The following is a 16439-nucleotide window of genomic DNA, read 5'->3' as shown; positions in this document are numbered from 1 at the left end:
GCAGAAGGAGAAGGAACCGTGAATAATAGCAAAGCCACTTAGAGGAAACTTCTCAGATAAAGTCAGAGCCTAAAAATATTTACAAGAGTAAAATCATGTTCCGTAGCAGCAACAGCAATAAGTCATTGCAAGGCTTCTGATGGCACCTGGACTTTAAAGATTATTGCTATAATCTGTTGCCATGTAACTTTTTGGAAGCCAATTGGCCATAATGGATAACAATATTTAAATTAATGTGTGTAAATCTAGAAGTTAGAGACATAGCCATTTCTCTTTGAATTAGTCCCCAACCTTTTATAAAGATAGATATACTAGCCTCATAACTTTGGAAGTTATCTTAAGACAATGTTTATTCATAAGAACTATTGCATCAGTGGTAAGAGTATATAAAAGATACAAAAGAACTGATCATTTTTTGGATGACTCACTCTTTCCAAAGGTCTTCCCAACAGTGTGGTTTCTTATTGCACTAAAACAACAACAAAATGCTCTCTCCTTTAATGACCCACTCAAAAGTTGCTTCCTTAACCAGGCTTGTTCTCTGCTTTCCCCATCACTACCAAAACAGAGCATATCTGTGTATCCCCACAGTCTGCTTTGTGTTAGAGGAAACTGCCTGCATGTTGTCCTCTCTGTGAGGCCAGAAGTGCCTAGAAGTCATGGGTTTTGTGTGTTCACCCTCCTCCTGCCATGAATAGAAGCCTGAACATATCAAATGCTCTGTGCATGTTTATTCAATGAGTGAATGATTGAAACAATGAAGCTTGGGTTGTCTAGACATCTGTTCCTCTAACACACAAGCTCACACAGGTAAGCACATGCATATGTGCACACAAAGACCCCACAGGTAGATGCCCTAGGAAGGACCTCTTTGTTAAAATCCACTTTAAATCCCTGCCTCCTGTTGCTGCAATGGTTGGATATATCTGAATAAATATTTCCATCTGCTGACTGTGGATAGAAACTTCCAGAAAGGAAGTTTAGGAAAGCAGATGTACATTTCTCTATATTTTTGTGTTTTTCAATAATGAATAACAATAGGAAATTTTTATACATAAAAATAATGTCATTTATATACAAAGCAGCTAAAATTGTTATTATTAAGTGCATAACAGTAAAAATATCAACTTTTTGGTTTTTTTGTGTGGATTTCTGACACATTTTGGAAAAAACCTTGAAATCAATGAACACAGTGAAAGAGTTAATAAAGGAACAGCACGAACGTTCAGGCTGAATTGAATGAAGTCAGGATGCATGCAGTTGGAGAGACATTGCCCTTAAATTGTCAGGGAAGGAAGAAACTGAGTTTCAGAAGCCCAGAAAAGGGTGGTTTTCTGTTAGTCCCAGTGAAAGATGCTTCTAGAACCTTTAGCTCTGCTTATCTGGAGCCCTGGACCTCACTGGAATACATCGGTGGTGGCGGGTTTGCCGGTTCTGGGATGACCATGGAGTTTGCCACATAGACATTTGGGTAGACCACGTCCACCTGGAAAACACAGGCCCATGAAGGGCGCTAGTAAGGATGCAAGAAGGAGCGGGCATGCACGGAGGACTTTAGACATTCTGGGACTCCTCATGTTCCTGGCAAGAAGGGGAAGTGTGAAGACCACTCTAGTCTCCACCCTCTTTGGGAAATCTTTCCACCCCTGGAGGAGCCTCCAAGACTCACACTGTTGGGTGAATAGCAGGCCAGTTGGCAGCCAAAGTGGGCAGATGTGCACGCAATGCAGAACTCCAGGAGGCAGAAGATGAACAGCACGCCAGAAACAGCCATTCCAGGGGCCTGCAACCAGAAGGAATCGGGAGGTCCTGAGTGCTGCTCCAAGAGTCCAAGGTCTGGCTCTCAGTGTGGCTCTGCAATGGACCATGGCTTTGAGGAAGTCCTCTAATTTCACCTTAGCCTCATGGAGAAAATATCTCACCAGATTTTTGTAAGGGTCAAGTGTGTCTGTAAGAGAATTGTTATTTTTACACTTACTATCCGTGTTCCTCTAAGGGAAAGGATAGTTGTTGTTTAGGGAAACACCTTGATAACTTGTTTCAGGTATAGGGGATGGGATCTGAGGGTGTGGTCTGGAGTCAGTGAAACAGAGAAACTGTTCTGTATAGGAAGTGAATAGAAATTTGGGAGTATGCACAAGCCACAGAGAGGAAAGTGAGATGGTTAGAGGGGTAAGATGGGACTGACCAACATGGCAGGAAGGTGGAGGCTGCAGAAGAAGGCATCCTGGGAGAAATTAAGACTTACAGAACGGGGATGTTTAATCTTCAGTCATCAGGAATTTGCTGGGCTTGAATGTAAACCTCCACCATCCCCCTGAACCTTTAGAGAAAGTTGGCTGCTGAGGGAACCTTCCTGGCTTATGAGAGTGGCATTTTGTGGAGAGAAATAATTGGGGCTGTCTTTAGCTTAGCAAGAAGAGTTAGTGAAAGGATCCCCACTTGAACTATTTCAGCAGTAGTAGATTTCATCTAAAGACTAGGAGACATCTAAGCCCTCCCTTTGCTATTCTCCAAGAACACCCAAGAGAGTGGGGTTTCTCATTGTATCTGTGGAGAGAGTTTGGGTAGAATCCATTTAATCCTAAAAGACAAGGAATGAATAACCCCAATAACCATTTGGATTCCAATTACACGAAATAATAAATACGAGAGTAAAAGTGCAACATGAAAGGTACCAAATGTTTGTCAATTCTAATTTTTAAAACGGCATTGTTGATGGTTGGCTGCTCAGAGAAGTTTCCCTTCTGGAGAGACCCCACCTTAGCACTTTCCTTCTCCCTCTCACCTTAGCAAACATTTATTAAACATCTGCTTGGTACATGTGGCTGAGAAAGGATTCCGAGAGGCACAATCTAGCGAGGGAGGCAGATACAGATATGGATAATTATAATTCACATCAGACATGGTAAAAGCTATAACACAGCCAAAACAGTGCCCCAGGGACACTAAGGAGAGACAGATTCATTCTTACTAGAAGATTTAGGGAGGGAGGGGATAGGACAGGGTGTCCCGGGCAAAGGGAAAGACAGGATGATGATGTCTTAGTCAACGAACCACGGAAGTATAGGGAGGAAGGGCCTTTACAAGTGATGCTAGTCCTTTTCAAATGTGTTTTTAACAACAAAATTCCTTTACAAATAAAACCTCCCAATGTAAAGGGTTTGGGGGGGGGGTTGGGTGAAAAGGTGAAGAGATTAAGGAGTACAAACAAAAATAGTCATGGGGATGTAAAGTACAGCGTAGGGAATATAGTCAATAATATTGTAATAAGTATGTATGGTGTCAGACGGGTACTAGACTTATTGGAGTGACCACTTCATAAGTTATATAAATGTCTAATCACTACGTTAGACTCCTGAGACTAATATAATATTGTATGTCAACTGTAATTGAAAAATTTTAAAACAATTTAAAAGATTGAAAAGAAGCAAACGTTCCATGAGGGAAAAGGGGTCCCACAAGCAACATAGATATTTATTATTTAAAGGGCATTAATTCATGTTTGTGGAGCCGCTGGAGTGCCCCATCCCTGGGGTCATCATTTGCAAAGTTGTGATGAAGTCCAGCCCTCCTTGTTCAGATGGGAGGACGGAGCCCAGAGATGGGGTGGGTGGTTGGGATGGGGGAATTCTCTTTCAAAGATCAGACATTGGCAGAACTGAGATTAGAAGCCAAGTTTTCTGACTCAAAAATTACTGCTCTCTCCACATCAGGACACTGACCATGCTTCTGGTATTTGTTTGTTTTTGAACCTTTCCCCATCTTCCTCTACCTTTTGCTTCACAATTTGCTTCCTAATGTCTTACACTGGGCAATCTGTGCCTCCTTGGTAGGTTCTTTCCCAGCAGGAAAAAAACCTAAGTATTCATCAATGTCTGCCTCTCCCAGTGGGTTGGAGTAGGTGGAGTTCAGGGTGACTGAGGCATTCAAATGGACGTGAGCTGAGGGACATGGGGAATTGGAGCCAGATTTCTGGGGAACAGCAAAGAGCTGGCTGAGGAAGTTGGACTTTAACCCTAAAGCAACTGGTAGCCATAAAATATGTTTGGGAAGGGAAGATTTCAAGGTACTTTTGGTAAATGACATGGGCGTGGTTGAGGATAGGTTCTCTGGGGAGAGGCTTTTCTTAGGAATTTTGGAGAGGAAAGTCCTGGGGAGGCCCTTCTGATTGAATACAAATAGTAGTTAACAGCTACCATCTGCCAAGTACAGACCACACCCGGTGCATTCATTTATTCATTTGACAGATGTTTCTGGAGTGTCAAATACTGCCAGGCATGGTTCTAGGTAGTTGAAATATGCCTGCCCTTATGAAGCTTATATTATAGTGTGAGGATACAGACAGTAAGCATAAAATGTAATAGACCAGCAAATTATAGAATTTGTTAGGAGATGTTTCAGACTATGGAAAAGTAGATTGGTGGGGGTGGGGGGGAGGAGGAGAGAGGTCCTGGGATAGTGTGGGTGGATGCTTGTGACTTTAGGTACAGTTGTTCAGGAGTCTCACTGAGAAGGTGATTACTGAGTAATGGCCTGATGGAAGTAAGGAAGGGAGGGAGCCTTGGGGATATCGGAGGGAAGAGCATTCCAGGCAGAGGGAACATTCCAGGCCTGAATGTGGCAACATGCCTAGTGTGTTTGAGGAAACATCAAGGATGTGAGTAAGGCTCAAGTGGGGAGAACCAGAGTGTACCAGAGGACCAGTGTTTTGAGGCCACTGTAGGGATGTTGGTTTTTTTTTTGGGGGGTGGGGTGGGGTGGTGGTGAAATGGACGTAGTGAAGGTTTTGAGCAGAGAAATGATCAAAATGAATCACTGGCTTCTGTGCTATCAACAGCTTCAAGCAGACAAAGGTGGGAACAGGGAGAACAGTTGGGGGGTTGTTTCAGTGACTGAGCTGACAGGTGGTGGTGGCTTGGGCCAGCGTGGTTATGGAGGAACTGGTGAAAATGGCTGGATTCTAGATGCATTTGAAAGATGACACCAGCAGGATTCCCCAAGGAGTTGGCTGGGTCGTGTGGGAGAAGGGGGTGGGTGGGGTGGGGTCAATGATTTCATCAAGGTTTTGTCCTAAGCAAATGGAAAGATGAGATTTCCATCAACCAGGATAAGGAAACCCGAGAGAAGGTTTGGGAAGTAAAATCTGGAGATCAGATTTGGATATGTTAATTTTAAGATGTTGAGTGGACAATTGGATACAAGAGACTAGAGTTTGGGGGAGAGGTTTTGGCAGGAGCTGTGCATGTGAAGTCACTGTCACAGAGAAGGTGTCTTAAGTCACCAGACTGGATGAGATTGTCAAGGCAGTGAGTGTACAGAGAAACAGAAGACTGAGGACTGAGTCTGAGGGATTGGGGAAAAGAGACCAAGCAGCAAAGGAGACAAAGAAGAGAGCAGCCAGTGTGGGTGGAAGGGCGCCATTACAGAGTGGAACCAGGAAGACATGGGCAGTCCATCAAAGAGGAGGAATGACTGGGGACCTTGAGCAGTGGAGGTTTTTGGAGAGGTGAGGCTGAAAGTATGGTTACAGTGGGTTCAAGGGAGATTATGAGAGGAGAGAATTGGAGACAGCGAGTATAGACAACTCTTTTAGGGATTTTTCTGCCGAGAGGACCAGAGAAATAGTGTGGTAGCTTAAGTAGGACCCAGAGAAGGCTTGTTTGTTTGTTTTTTAAGATGAAAGAAACAAAGAGTGTTTAGATGCTGATGGAAAAGCTCTAGTAAAGGGGGAAAATTGACGCAGAGGAGAGGCAGTGGGAGGGAGAGTGGGTGGAGAGAAGAACTTGGAGTGATAACGTTGGGTGGGTGGGAGAGGACAGGCTCTGTTGTGCAGATGGAGAAATTGATTTGATGTGGGACTATAGCTCCACTTTTCAGTCCAGTAGCCACGAGTCCCCTGTGGCTGTTGAGGACGTGAGACGTAGCTAGTCCCAAATTGAGATATGCTGTTAAATGCAAAATACACACTGGATTTCAAAGGTGTGGCAAAATATTGACTTAATAAATTTTCATATGGATTACATATTGAAATGACATTTTGGATATATTGGTTAAATAAAATGTATTATTTTTAAAGGTTTTTATTAAAATATATCTAACATATAATATTATATTAGTTTTAGGAGTACACCATAGTTATTCAACGTTTATATACATAAAGAAATGATCACCATGATAAGCCCAGCAACCATCTGACATGTACTAAGCTATCACAATATTATTGACTACATTTCCTATGCTGTACGTTACATCCCCATGACTTATTCGCTTCATACCCGGAAATTTGGACCTCTTATTCCCCTTCACCTTCCCCCTGCCTTTTTAATTTTTCTATTACTGTTGACATTCAATATTATTTTATATTAATGTCAGGTATATGGCTTAGTGATTAGACATTTATATAATTTAAGAAGCGATCCCCCTGCCTAGTCTAGTACCCACCTGGCACTATGCATAGTTATTGCCATATCATTGACTATATTCCCTCTGCTTTACTTTACATCCCCATGATGATTATTATTATAAACAAAATGTATTACTAAAATTAATTTCACTGGTTGTTTTTTTTTTTTTTTCATGTAGCGACTGGAAAATTTAAAATCACATACATGGCTCACATTATATTTCTGTTGGACAGTGCTGGTCTACCGCACGGGATGGCAACTTATGGTCCGTGGGCCAAATCTCCCATCCTGCCTATTTTTGTAAATAAAGTTTTATCAGAACACAGCCATGCTCATTCGTTCACATATTTTCTCTGGCTCCTTTCACACCATAGGATAAGGTTCAATAGTTATAACAGAAACTGGATGGTCTGCAAAGCCTTAAATAGTTGCTCTCTCTGGCCCTTTACAGAAAACCTTTATCTATAGTAATGGGCAGGAAGGTGAGCGTGTGAGTGGAGGTGCAGGTTGGTGAGTACATGAGCATTGTCTGTAGAACTGCATTTAATTTTCTCAACAATGTCATCAGGTAGGTCCTGTTTTATATAGGCAGAAGCTAAGACTCTGAAAAGTCACGTGCTTAGAGGAACACAGCAATAAAGCTCCAGGTCAGAACTCTGTTCTGATTCTGACAGCACCGCCTACAGTGCTTGGTAAAGAAGATCCGTGGTCCGGCTCTTCCCAAGGATTTTCTAGCAAAGCTAAAACTGGAAGCCAGAGGAGCATTAGTTGAGGAGAATACTTACCACCTCCCAGTAAGGATAGTAGTTGGGGTAGACAGACTGGTTGGTGATACTCATGTCAGTGATGAACAGTATGATTCCAACCACAGAACAGATCGCACTGACGATGTTCAACCCCAAGCTGCCATTCAGCTGCAGAAGACACAGAGGGTCAGGGTGAGACAGGAAGACTATTACAGCTGAGATAAGCAGAGACTCACATTAGTGTTTCTTAATATGAATCCCCGGGACCCTAGTTTGCAGCAAGTAAAGAGGTGTTCTGTGCAAAAAAGGTTTACTTTTTTTTTTTTTTTTTTGGGGGGGGCGGTAAATTAACTTTGAAAAAACTTTTGGTGCAAGACTCCTGAGAGTCTTTAACAAGAATTATGGATCTTCCAGGGAGGGGACTACTAAATAGAGATTTTCCCCAAGTTTACCTAACCATCTTCCTAGAGTATCTCGTGGGAAAAGTGGTCCCCAAAGTGGGAAACACTCGACCCATTTATCCCATAGGCGATAGGCAGAAGACTTGGCCCCAGTGTCTTGGGATGCAGCAGACTTTGATGCTCCATGACTCTGGGCCATGTACAGAGATATGCCCAGAATTTTGAGCTTCCCTTTGGAGATTTTCAAATAGATCTCATCTGGTGTGGAGACCTAGCCACACTGGGGCCCCTTGCCTTAGATAACCTGCTTGTGAGAGAAACAAAGGTACTTTCTTGGTCCACGGTTAGCGAACCACAGAGTTTTATCCATGTTGATTTGCAGAGCTTGGTTGGCTGCATTCCTGAGAGAAGCTGGGGCCCGCAGAAATGGCAGGAGGCCGGCTCTGTGAGCTGCAGGTACTCTCAATTTCCTGCTCTGCTGGTTGGGGGCCCTGGTCCCTGGCAGCTTTGTGCCTCCTGCTGTAAGGGCCTCTTAAGAAAGTTCTTCTTCTGTCTTCACCCTCTGATGTGTTAACTAAGGTGTGGCCGTGTTGCTCTTCTTTCCCCGAATCCTCTGGACTCTTTCCGACTTGTGACTCTGGCCAGGTTTATGTGGTCCTGTACGTGAGTGTGAGTGAGAATGAGTGTGAGTGCCCTGTGTCAGTGCAAGGATGAGGGAGGGATTGCGTGTTGGCCTTCTTTTCCCCTTTGTGTGTGTCTCCTATGGGTCCCCAGCTGGGAGAGCCTGTCTCAGGATGTGACTTACCAGGCAGGTAGACCTTGGTTGATTTTCTGCTGATACTGACAGGCATCCTGAAATAATGAACTGGCACAGAAGAGAGGGAGTTTAGAAAGAGGTCAGAGGTTAGGTCAGGGGCCCCGTCTTCAGGCTTCTGTGATCTGGTCACACACATATTCTCTCCCACATCATAGGCTCCTCTGCTGGGACCTCCAGCTCAATATGGGGAAAAGAGTGAATGAATGAATGAATGAATGAGCTGTTTTGCACCACATGACAGGATAATGAAGTGCGATAAATATAGGTTTTAAGATCGAGCAGAACTGGTTTAAATCCTGTCTTGAAACTTATATAATCTTGGTAAGTTATTTATTTCTCGGTCTCTATTTCCTCACCTAGAAAATGGGAAAAACTATATGTCATTGTTATGAGATAATTTGTGCCTTGCATCTGGCATTTGGTATATCTTGCACATGGGAGATAGTAGATACTCAATAAGTATATAGTAGATACTCAATAAGTATATAGTAGATACTCAATAAGTTACTTCTTTCTTTGTCGTTTATTTTTCCACGTGCACATCTTGTTGGCTTCCCATCTTTATCTCAGGATTCAGTCAGGCCTAGGGTCTCTGGAAGGAAGAGGGAAGGGGCCACCATCTCCACTGCTTTTAGGTATAAGCCCACCGTCAGTCCTTGCCTGTCTATACATCTCGGTGAGCACCCTTTAGTTAATCAGAAAAATGCTGCATCTCTACAATGTTGAACATCAAATATAAAGACAGTGGGGCAGACTGTGCGCATTTATTTCAACGCAGCTCTTCAGCAGGCGTAGTGGCTGATGGGAGCACCTGCCGTCAATGTAAACAGTGGTCTGAGAGGCTGTCAGTTAGGGTTTGATAAGAGCTTCGCTAAGCACTACGTGAAGTGCTTTTTTAACCTTGCCTTACTTAACTGCGTGATGGCCCATCAAGCACTATTATTATTCCCATTTTACAGATGGATGACTGAGGCTTAGAGATTTTAAATAACTCACCTAAGACCATCCAGCAAATAGCAGAGCTGGGAATCAAATCCACATAATTGACTCCAGATCCCAGATTCTTACCCCTCATCCTCTAACCCCTTCCTCTCACAGTAGACGGACGTACCATGGAGTGGAAATGGGTATTTACAATGAAAACTTACTCTAGCTGCCTATGCTTTCTGAGGGGAATGCCATTTTTCCTGTAAGTGGAAAAATAAATCTCAATCTTACACCCTTCTGTTTAGAGAGCCTTGATGGGGAAGGAAGGGAACAAAAGGCTGGACTTCTGATGTCGCTGCTGGTCCTTTTGAGGTGCCAAAGGAGATGGGCCTTTGGTTGGAGGAAGACATTAATGATCTTGTGGAAATAAAAAGAGTCAAGAAGGTAACAAAAAGCAAGACTGCCCTGCAGAAAAAAAGGGGATGGATCATGAGGGCTGACGGGAGCTGAGTGACCTGGCAGAAGGCGAGATGGCCCAAGAGCCATTTGAGATGCCCGGGCAGCCACGGGGCACTTAAGAATACGCAAGAGCATCTAGCGCTCACTGGCAGCTGTTCTGCGGCTGTGGTGTTAGTCCTCTTCATTGCCCGAAACTCCACTAAAGTCAGACACAGGAGCCTGTGGCTGAGGGGAAAAACGGGTGCTGAGTTCCAAGTCTGAGGCTGGGCCGAACAGAGAGAACACCTCAGCTCAAAAGATGAGACACAGATTGGAATAAGAAAGAGCAGGTACTCAAACAAAAACGCTCCCAAGAACATAAGTCCTGCAGACGATGTGCGTGCGTGTGTATGAGGGTGGGGCATAACTCTAGGCTATTTTATTTAAATCTCATGGGATAGGGTGAGCTGGCTGACATCCAGGTGACTCTGGAGTTTTGTTATGTGTGAGAAAAGTTGCCTTTGAGTCATGGTGTGTGTCAACTGACAGACCATAGAACAGCAAAGAGAAAAAGGAGATGGGGGAGAGGGGAGGAGAAGGAGGGATGGAGTGCACGCCTGTGTGTGTGTGTGTGTGTGTGTGTGTGTGTGTAGGAGGGAGGACACTAAGGAGAATGCAAAAGAATCCTAAAAGCAATATACTGGAGAAGAGAAAGGACCTGTGGTTTTTAACTCTTTATGGAGTCACAGATCACCTTGAGAATCTGATAAAAGCTACGGACTTTTCCAGAAAAAAAAACAAAAAAACAAAAAAAACCCACAATTAACATACCAAATAGTTTGCCATAATGGGGACTCTGAAGCCCATCTGTGACTCTAGGGTGAGTCCCCACTACTTAATGACTGTTCTATGGCTGGGCAGCCACTCTTAACCGTTGGTGGAAATGTTTTTCTCCTGGAGCTCAGGCTGTGGGCCTATGTTGAACAGCACTCGAGGGCTATTCCCAATACATCTTTTACACATTATTTTTGTGTAAATTAGAAAAGGTGCCATCTCTAGGCTGATGAACTAGAAAGAAGTTCCCTGATTTCTGAGGTAGGCCAATTAGAAAAGGTGCCCACTCTGGGAATTGGCACTTTGCAGGGTTGTTGCTTGGTGTTATGAGCTGAATTGTGTCCTTTCAAAATTCATCTTTTGAAGTCCTAACCCCCAATACTTCAGAATGTAACTGTACAGATGGTCCCTGACTTATGATTTTTCCTCTTTCTGCTGGTATGAAAATGTCCAATTTAGTGGACACTGTCCTTTGAATTTTGATCTTTTCCTGGGCAAGTGATATGTTGTTCAGTGGCAGCAAGCCACAGCTCCCAGACAGCCATGTGATCACAAGGGTAAACAACTGATACTCTACGATGTAGTATTAAATGCATGTTTGACGTAAGTATTTTCAATTTACAGTGGGTTTATTGGGATGTAACCCCATCATAAGTTGAGGAGTATCTGTATTTGGAGACAAGGCCTTTAAAGAGGTGATTAAGGTTAAATGAGGTCATATGGGTGGGCCCTAATCCAATATAACTGGGGCTCTTGTAAGAAGAGATATTAGGGGGCGGCCGGTTGGCTCAGTTGGTTAGAGTGCAATGCTCATAACACCAAGGTCGCCAGTTCGATTCCTATGTGGGCCAGTGAGCTGCGCCCTCCACAACTAGAGTGAAAACAATGACTTGACTTGGAACTGATGGGTCCTGGAAAAACACACTGTTCCCCAATATTACTGTTCCCCAATATTCTCCAATAAAAAACAAAGTTGAAAAAAAAGAAGAGCTATTAGGACACAGATACACAGACCCCATCCTGAAGACACAGGGAAGAACGTGGCTATCTGCAATCCAAGGAGAGCGGCCTCGGAAGAAAGAACCCTGCTGACACCTTGACCTTGGACTTCCAGCCTCCAGAACTGTGAGATAATAAATGTCTGTTGTTCAGTCACCCTGTCTGTGGCATTTGTTATGGTGGCCCTAGTAGACTAGTATGCCTGGAGAACAAGGCCTGAGCTGGATTCACACCCCACACGCTCTCTGGGCTGGAAAACTTCTGCAACAAACTATACAACTTAACACGGCGGTCCTGAGCGTGTTGGTGATTTCTGGGAACTCACTGGCAGGGTGACTCGCATTACTTACCCAGATGCCTCCCCAGAAAGGAAAGCCTCCGTAGAATGAGACAGCTACATAGTAGTACCCGTGAAGCAAGGTTCCCATGACACTGCCGAGGCCGATGTGTATCAGGCCGATTAGGATCTGGATGGCCTGTCAGGACAGAGCCACAAGCTGAGACCTTTGTTTCGGAGGCTGGACCCTGCATGCCACCCCTCACCCCCTTTCTGCCTCCTTTTTATTTTAGTGAATTTTTTTGTCTTCTTGGTCTAAAAAGTAATAATGGAAAACATAAAAATGAAATAAAAACTTCCCATAATTCCTCCCCCCAACCCACGGAGGAAACAACCACTTATATTTTGGTGTTTAACCTTCCATTATTATTTTCAAATATGCATATATACTTTGATAATATGAAATGACTCTGCATATTTAACTTAATATTTCATCATGAAGACGTCCCCACGGTATTAAGTATTCTTCAAACATACGCTTTATAAAGGTTGCCCAGATTCTGTCGTGTGGATGTTCTGTGGACTAGCAGGAACAGAGATATCAGGTAGGTAAGATTGTTTCCATGTTTTCATATTATAAAATAACACTGGGATAAACATCCTTATGATAAATCTTTGTGCTCATCTCTTATTTCTTTGGGATATTGTTATGGATTGTGTCTGCCTCTACCCCATCAAATTAATATGTTGAAGCTCTAGCCCCCAGTCCCTCAGAAGTGACCTTATTTGGAATAGGGTTGCTGCAGAAATAATTAGGTAACATGAGGTATATTGGAGTAGGGTGGTCCCTGATCCTATATACTGCTGTCCATTTCAAGAGAATGCCATGTGAAGAGACACACATGTGCACAGGAGAACACTGAACCTGGGATTTTGCTGCCACAAGTCAGGGACCTACCAGGAGCTAGGAGAGAGCCCCACCTTTCCCCCCCGTCCAGCACCTTCAGAGGGAGCATGGCCCTGTAGACACCTTGATTACAAACAGTGGCCTTTAGAACTGTGAGACAACACATTTCTGTTGTTCTAAGCCACCCAGTTTGTGGTACTTTGTTATGGCAGCCCTAGGAAACTAATATATATATATATTCTTGCCCAAATGGTATACTACAAACATGGCAGTGAATACAACTATATTATTTCCTTAAATTTACACAAATGGTGGCAAATTATATGGAATGTCTGCCCTTATTTTGTTTATGTTCCCATTAATGATGTATCTTGGGTGACACGTCCATATCATTACATAAGGAACTGTTGTTTCATAGCTCCACAACATTTCATTCTTTGGATATACAATACACTGATCTAACAAGTATTGTATTGATGGATATTTTGGTTGTTTTCATTCTTTTGCTATCACACAGCATGCTGCAATAAATAAGCTCATACACATCACATTTCTCACGTACACAGTCGTATCTGTAGGACAAAGTGTCAGAAATGGTATTGTTTTTATTTATGTATTTATTTTATTGGGTATTTTTAAATTTGGCAGGTACAAATCACTCTCCATACAGGCTATATTGATTGACACTCCCACGAGCAACGTATAAATAGGGTGGAGCTAGGATTTGAGCTTGGGCAGCCTGGGTCAGAATCCACGCTCGTCCTCATTAGGCTATGCAATGAAACGGGCCTCCCTTTGCCCTACCCAGGACAGCCTTTCAGGGGGAAAGTCATCATGAACCCTTACTTTGTTGGTTGTCTAACCTGCTGCTTTTGTTCTTCTTCGGCAAAGATTCTTTTTAAGCACATTGGGTTTAGACTCCCCCTTGTGGCTTGCAGAACCCATTTTCTTCCAGAGGCCACACAGGTCAGCATGGATACTGACAACGGGACCCATGTTCCCATTTATTACTTTTTTGTTGCTTTTCTTCGTCTTTCCTAAAATGCCTAAGTTAGAAAGTATAAGGCCGCACACCGAGGCCCTGGTGATGCGGCACAGCTGAGCTTTCTAATAGGGCTGAGCTTGGCAAGGCCGGCTCAGCTTCTATCCTGCTTGCTGGGTTTGGAACTTCTGTATTTCCAGACCTCCTCCCTCCTCTGACTCCAGCCACGTGGCCCCCGGTCTGCAATGTGAAATCTCACTTACCCCTAAGGTTTTGCCGTCTTTCAAGACTCTCTGGGCAGGTTGCACACACACAGATCTCTCCAAACCAGGTGGGTTCCCAGGAATTAGGTGGACTTGGGGCTGGCTGCGTGGATACAGGGGCACCTGAGGCATGCCCCCCGGGGCCACAGGATACCCGTGGTGGGGCCCCACCACAAACACAGAATTGGCCATGGGGCCTGCTGACGTTGAACTCATGCTGCTAAAACACAAATGTGCTAGAGTCGTCACTCACATAGGCACTAATGTTTACATTGATAAAGGACTTTGGCTGTCATTAACTTGTTTGAGCATCTCAACCCCCTAGGAGTTACTTAATCCTCTTTTAGAGATATCACGTACCAGTTATAGGGCACTTATGAAGTCAGTGCTTTACAAATACACTTCCTTTAATCCTCACACTTGCCCAGTTTCACAGATGAGAAAAGTAAGGCCCAAGCAAGGTAAGCACTACGGAGCACAAAGGCTGTGTCTTTTTCATTTTTGTATCTCTCCTCTTGCCCAGTTAGCATGCTGCTTTGCCCTAGTAGTACTGTCTGATAACAAAACTTCAGAGCTGGAAAGTCTCCTGGAGAACATTGAGTCCAATTCTCTCAATTTCTGAAAAAGGAAACTGAGGCTGGGAAAGTGGGCGTGAATTCCCCTAGGTCCTAGTCATATAAATATTTGTTAAATGTAGATCATTGTCCTCAAAGGAAGCCCATTGCCATGAAAGTGCAGTACACTTTCATGGGGTCTGCCATGCTGCTCAAGTTTCTTGTGCATTTTGTTTGGTTTTATTATAACAACTTTTTGTTTCTTTTTCTTTCTCTTTTTCTGGAGCAGACCCCAAAAAGCTAGTACAATCAACCCTGCCATTGGCTCTACTCAATACCCAGATTCGTCATAAGTCTCATTTGGCAGAAAAACCTTATCAGCATCCTTCAGTTATCCATAGAAATCATTGATTAAGCATACTCACTTTGCTCTCCCAGTGGCTAGGTCTCTCTTGCCCCTCTTGCTAGTGCTTCGCTGTAGGCAACTTATTTTTCCCGAGAGAATGAATGCACTGGGTTCGGTTGGTTGAGTGATACGTTTAAAAGATCCAAAGTCCTCTCCACTTTCTCCTAGGTGCAGGCCAGGTCACCAACTGCTCAGAGCTCAGCTTCCCCACCCATATTTGCTTCCTGTATTGGCCAAGGAACCAGTTAAATGCAAATTCAATTGGGGCAGTGCTTAAGAGCTCTCTGTGTGGAGAAGAAAGGGTTGTGCTTGGTGCCCTGGGAGACACAGAGATAAACTGGGCACTCAAGGGTTATGTATATAGCTGCGTTGCAAGACAGAATGACAGAAACACCACAGGAGAGAAACAAGAGTCCCCTGCAGGAGAACAGAGAAGAAACTGATTTGTTGGATTTGAAGAGATTAAGGAAGACTTCAAACAGAAGGTGGAATTTTGACGTCAATACACTGCATGAGAAAAGGGGAGTCACAGCATGTGAAATGAGAATTGCCATCAACTTAAGTCCATTTTTATCTAAGTCAGAGCCTGTAGAAAATCAGGAAACACCCGTGGATGGGCACCCAATGTACCTATGATGTACACCACGTGAACTGCACAGACAAAATGTGCAAGCACTGCTGCTCTAGGCAGTAAGTCTCTTGATGGAATAGTTCATGACACATTCACCTTTGTGCTCCTATTGGCATATAATAGGCGCTAAACAAATGCCTACTGTATGAACAAATAAAGCTGATGAGATGGCCAGAACTTTGTGAAAGGGTTGATAGAAAGAATATATTTACAGGTAGAGGGTATGGAGGGGGGCAAAGGCAGGGAGAAGAGAAGGCGTAGGATATATTTTGGGTGTGGTGAATAGTGGTTGAAGCATTTTGTGGGTGAAGGACTTTGAAATAAATAAGGATGAAAAGGTAGATAGAGCCAAACTTTATGTCTATAACTACTTTTTTGGTTCAATTTCTGGACTTTTGTCCCTCAATTTTTAAGAGTTCTTTATATATTAAGGATATTAACTCTTCATCTGTGATATATTTTCTCCAAGTTTGACAATGTCTTTTGATTTTGTTTTTGGTGTTACTTTTATCGTGCAAAATAAAAAAAAATTATGTAGTAAAATTTATCAATCTTTTGCTACTGGATGTAATTTTATATTTTTCCCAAGGCTACCTAGTTGTCCCAGCACCATTTGTTAAATAGTCTATCTTTACTTCAGTGATTTGAAATGCCATCTTTGTTACATGTTAAATTTCTATTATTTATTTGGTTCTAAGTCTGGTCTTTCTCTTCTATTCCACTGGTCTATTATCTATTCATGTGTTAGTTTAATAATGTTTTTTAAAAGATTTTTATTGACAATATAGCTAATATACAATATTATATTAGTTTCAGGAGTACACCATAGTTATTTAATATTTGTATTCCT

General features: G+C 43.2%; 1 protein-coding gene across 1 annotated transcript; it reads right to left on the bottom strand.

Moving 5' to 3' along the window:
- Positions 1-320: 320 nt before the first annotated feature.
- On the bottom strand, positions 321-15154 carry LOC109459510 (membrane-spanning 4-domains subfamily A member 8-like). The gene is made up of 7 exons (XM_074336444.2): positions 14978-15154; positions 13999-14218; positions 11920-12045; positions 8360-8419; positions 7193-7321; positions 1670-1783; positions 321-1486 (listed from the first exon to the last, which is right to left on the bottom strand). Exons 2-7 carry the CDS (start codon positions 14212-14214, stop codon positions 1379-1381), a joined length of 753 nt encoding a protein of 250 aa, XP_074192545.2. The 5' UTR covers positions 14215-14218; positions 14978-15154; the 3' UTR covers positions 321-1378.
- Positions 15155-16439: the final 1285 nt, after the last annotated feature.

Source organism: Rhinolophus sinicus, chromosome 14 (assembly GCF_057876585.1).
Source record: "Rhinolophus sinicus isolate RSI-liver-muscle chromosome 14, RSI-T2T, whole genome shotgun sequence".
Lineage (NCBI taxonomy): Eukaryota > Metazoa > Chordata > Mammalia > Chiroptera > Rhinolophidae > Rhinolophus > Rhinolophus sinicus.
Note: the sequence above shows the minus strand (reverse complement) of the source record. Positions and strands in the feature narration are given on the sequence as shown.

What these genes read in the sequence shown, in the direction of transcription:
- LOC109459510 (XM_074336444.2), bottom strand. Translation starts at nt 14,214, where the DNA reads ATGAGTTCAACGTCAGCAGGCCCCATGGCCAATTCTGTGTTTGTGGTG. An exon ending in CTTTCTGGGGAGGCATCTGG is followed by an intron (nt 8,420 to 11,919) that starts GTAAGTAATGCG and finishes CTTCTGTGCCAG; the next exon opens with TTCATTATTTCAGGATGCCT. An exon ending in ACTATCCTTACTGGGAGGTG is followed by an intron (nt 1,784 to 7,192) that starts GTAAGTATTCTC and finishes TTCTGGTTGCAG; the next exon opens with GCCCCTGGAATGGCTGTTTC.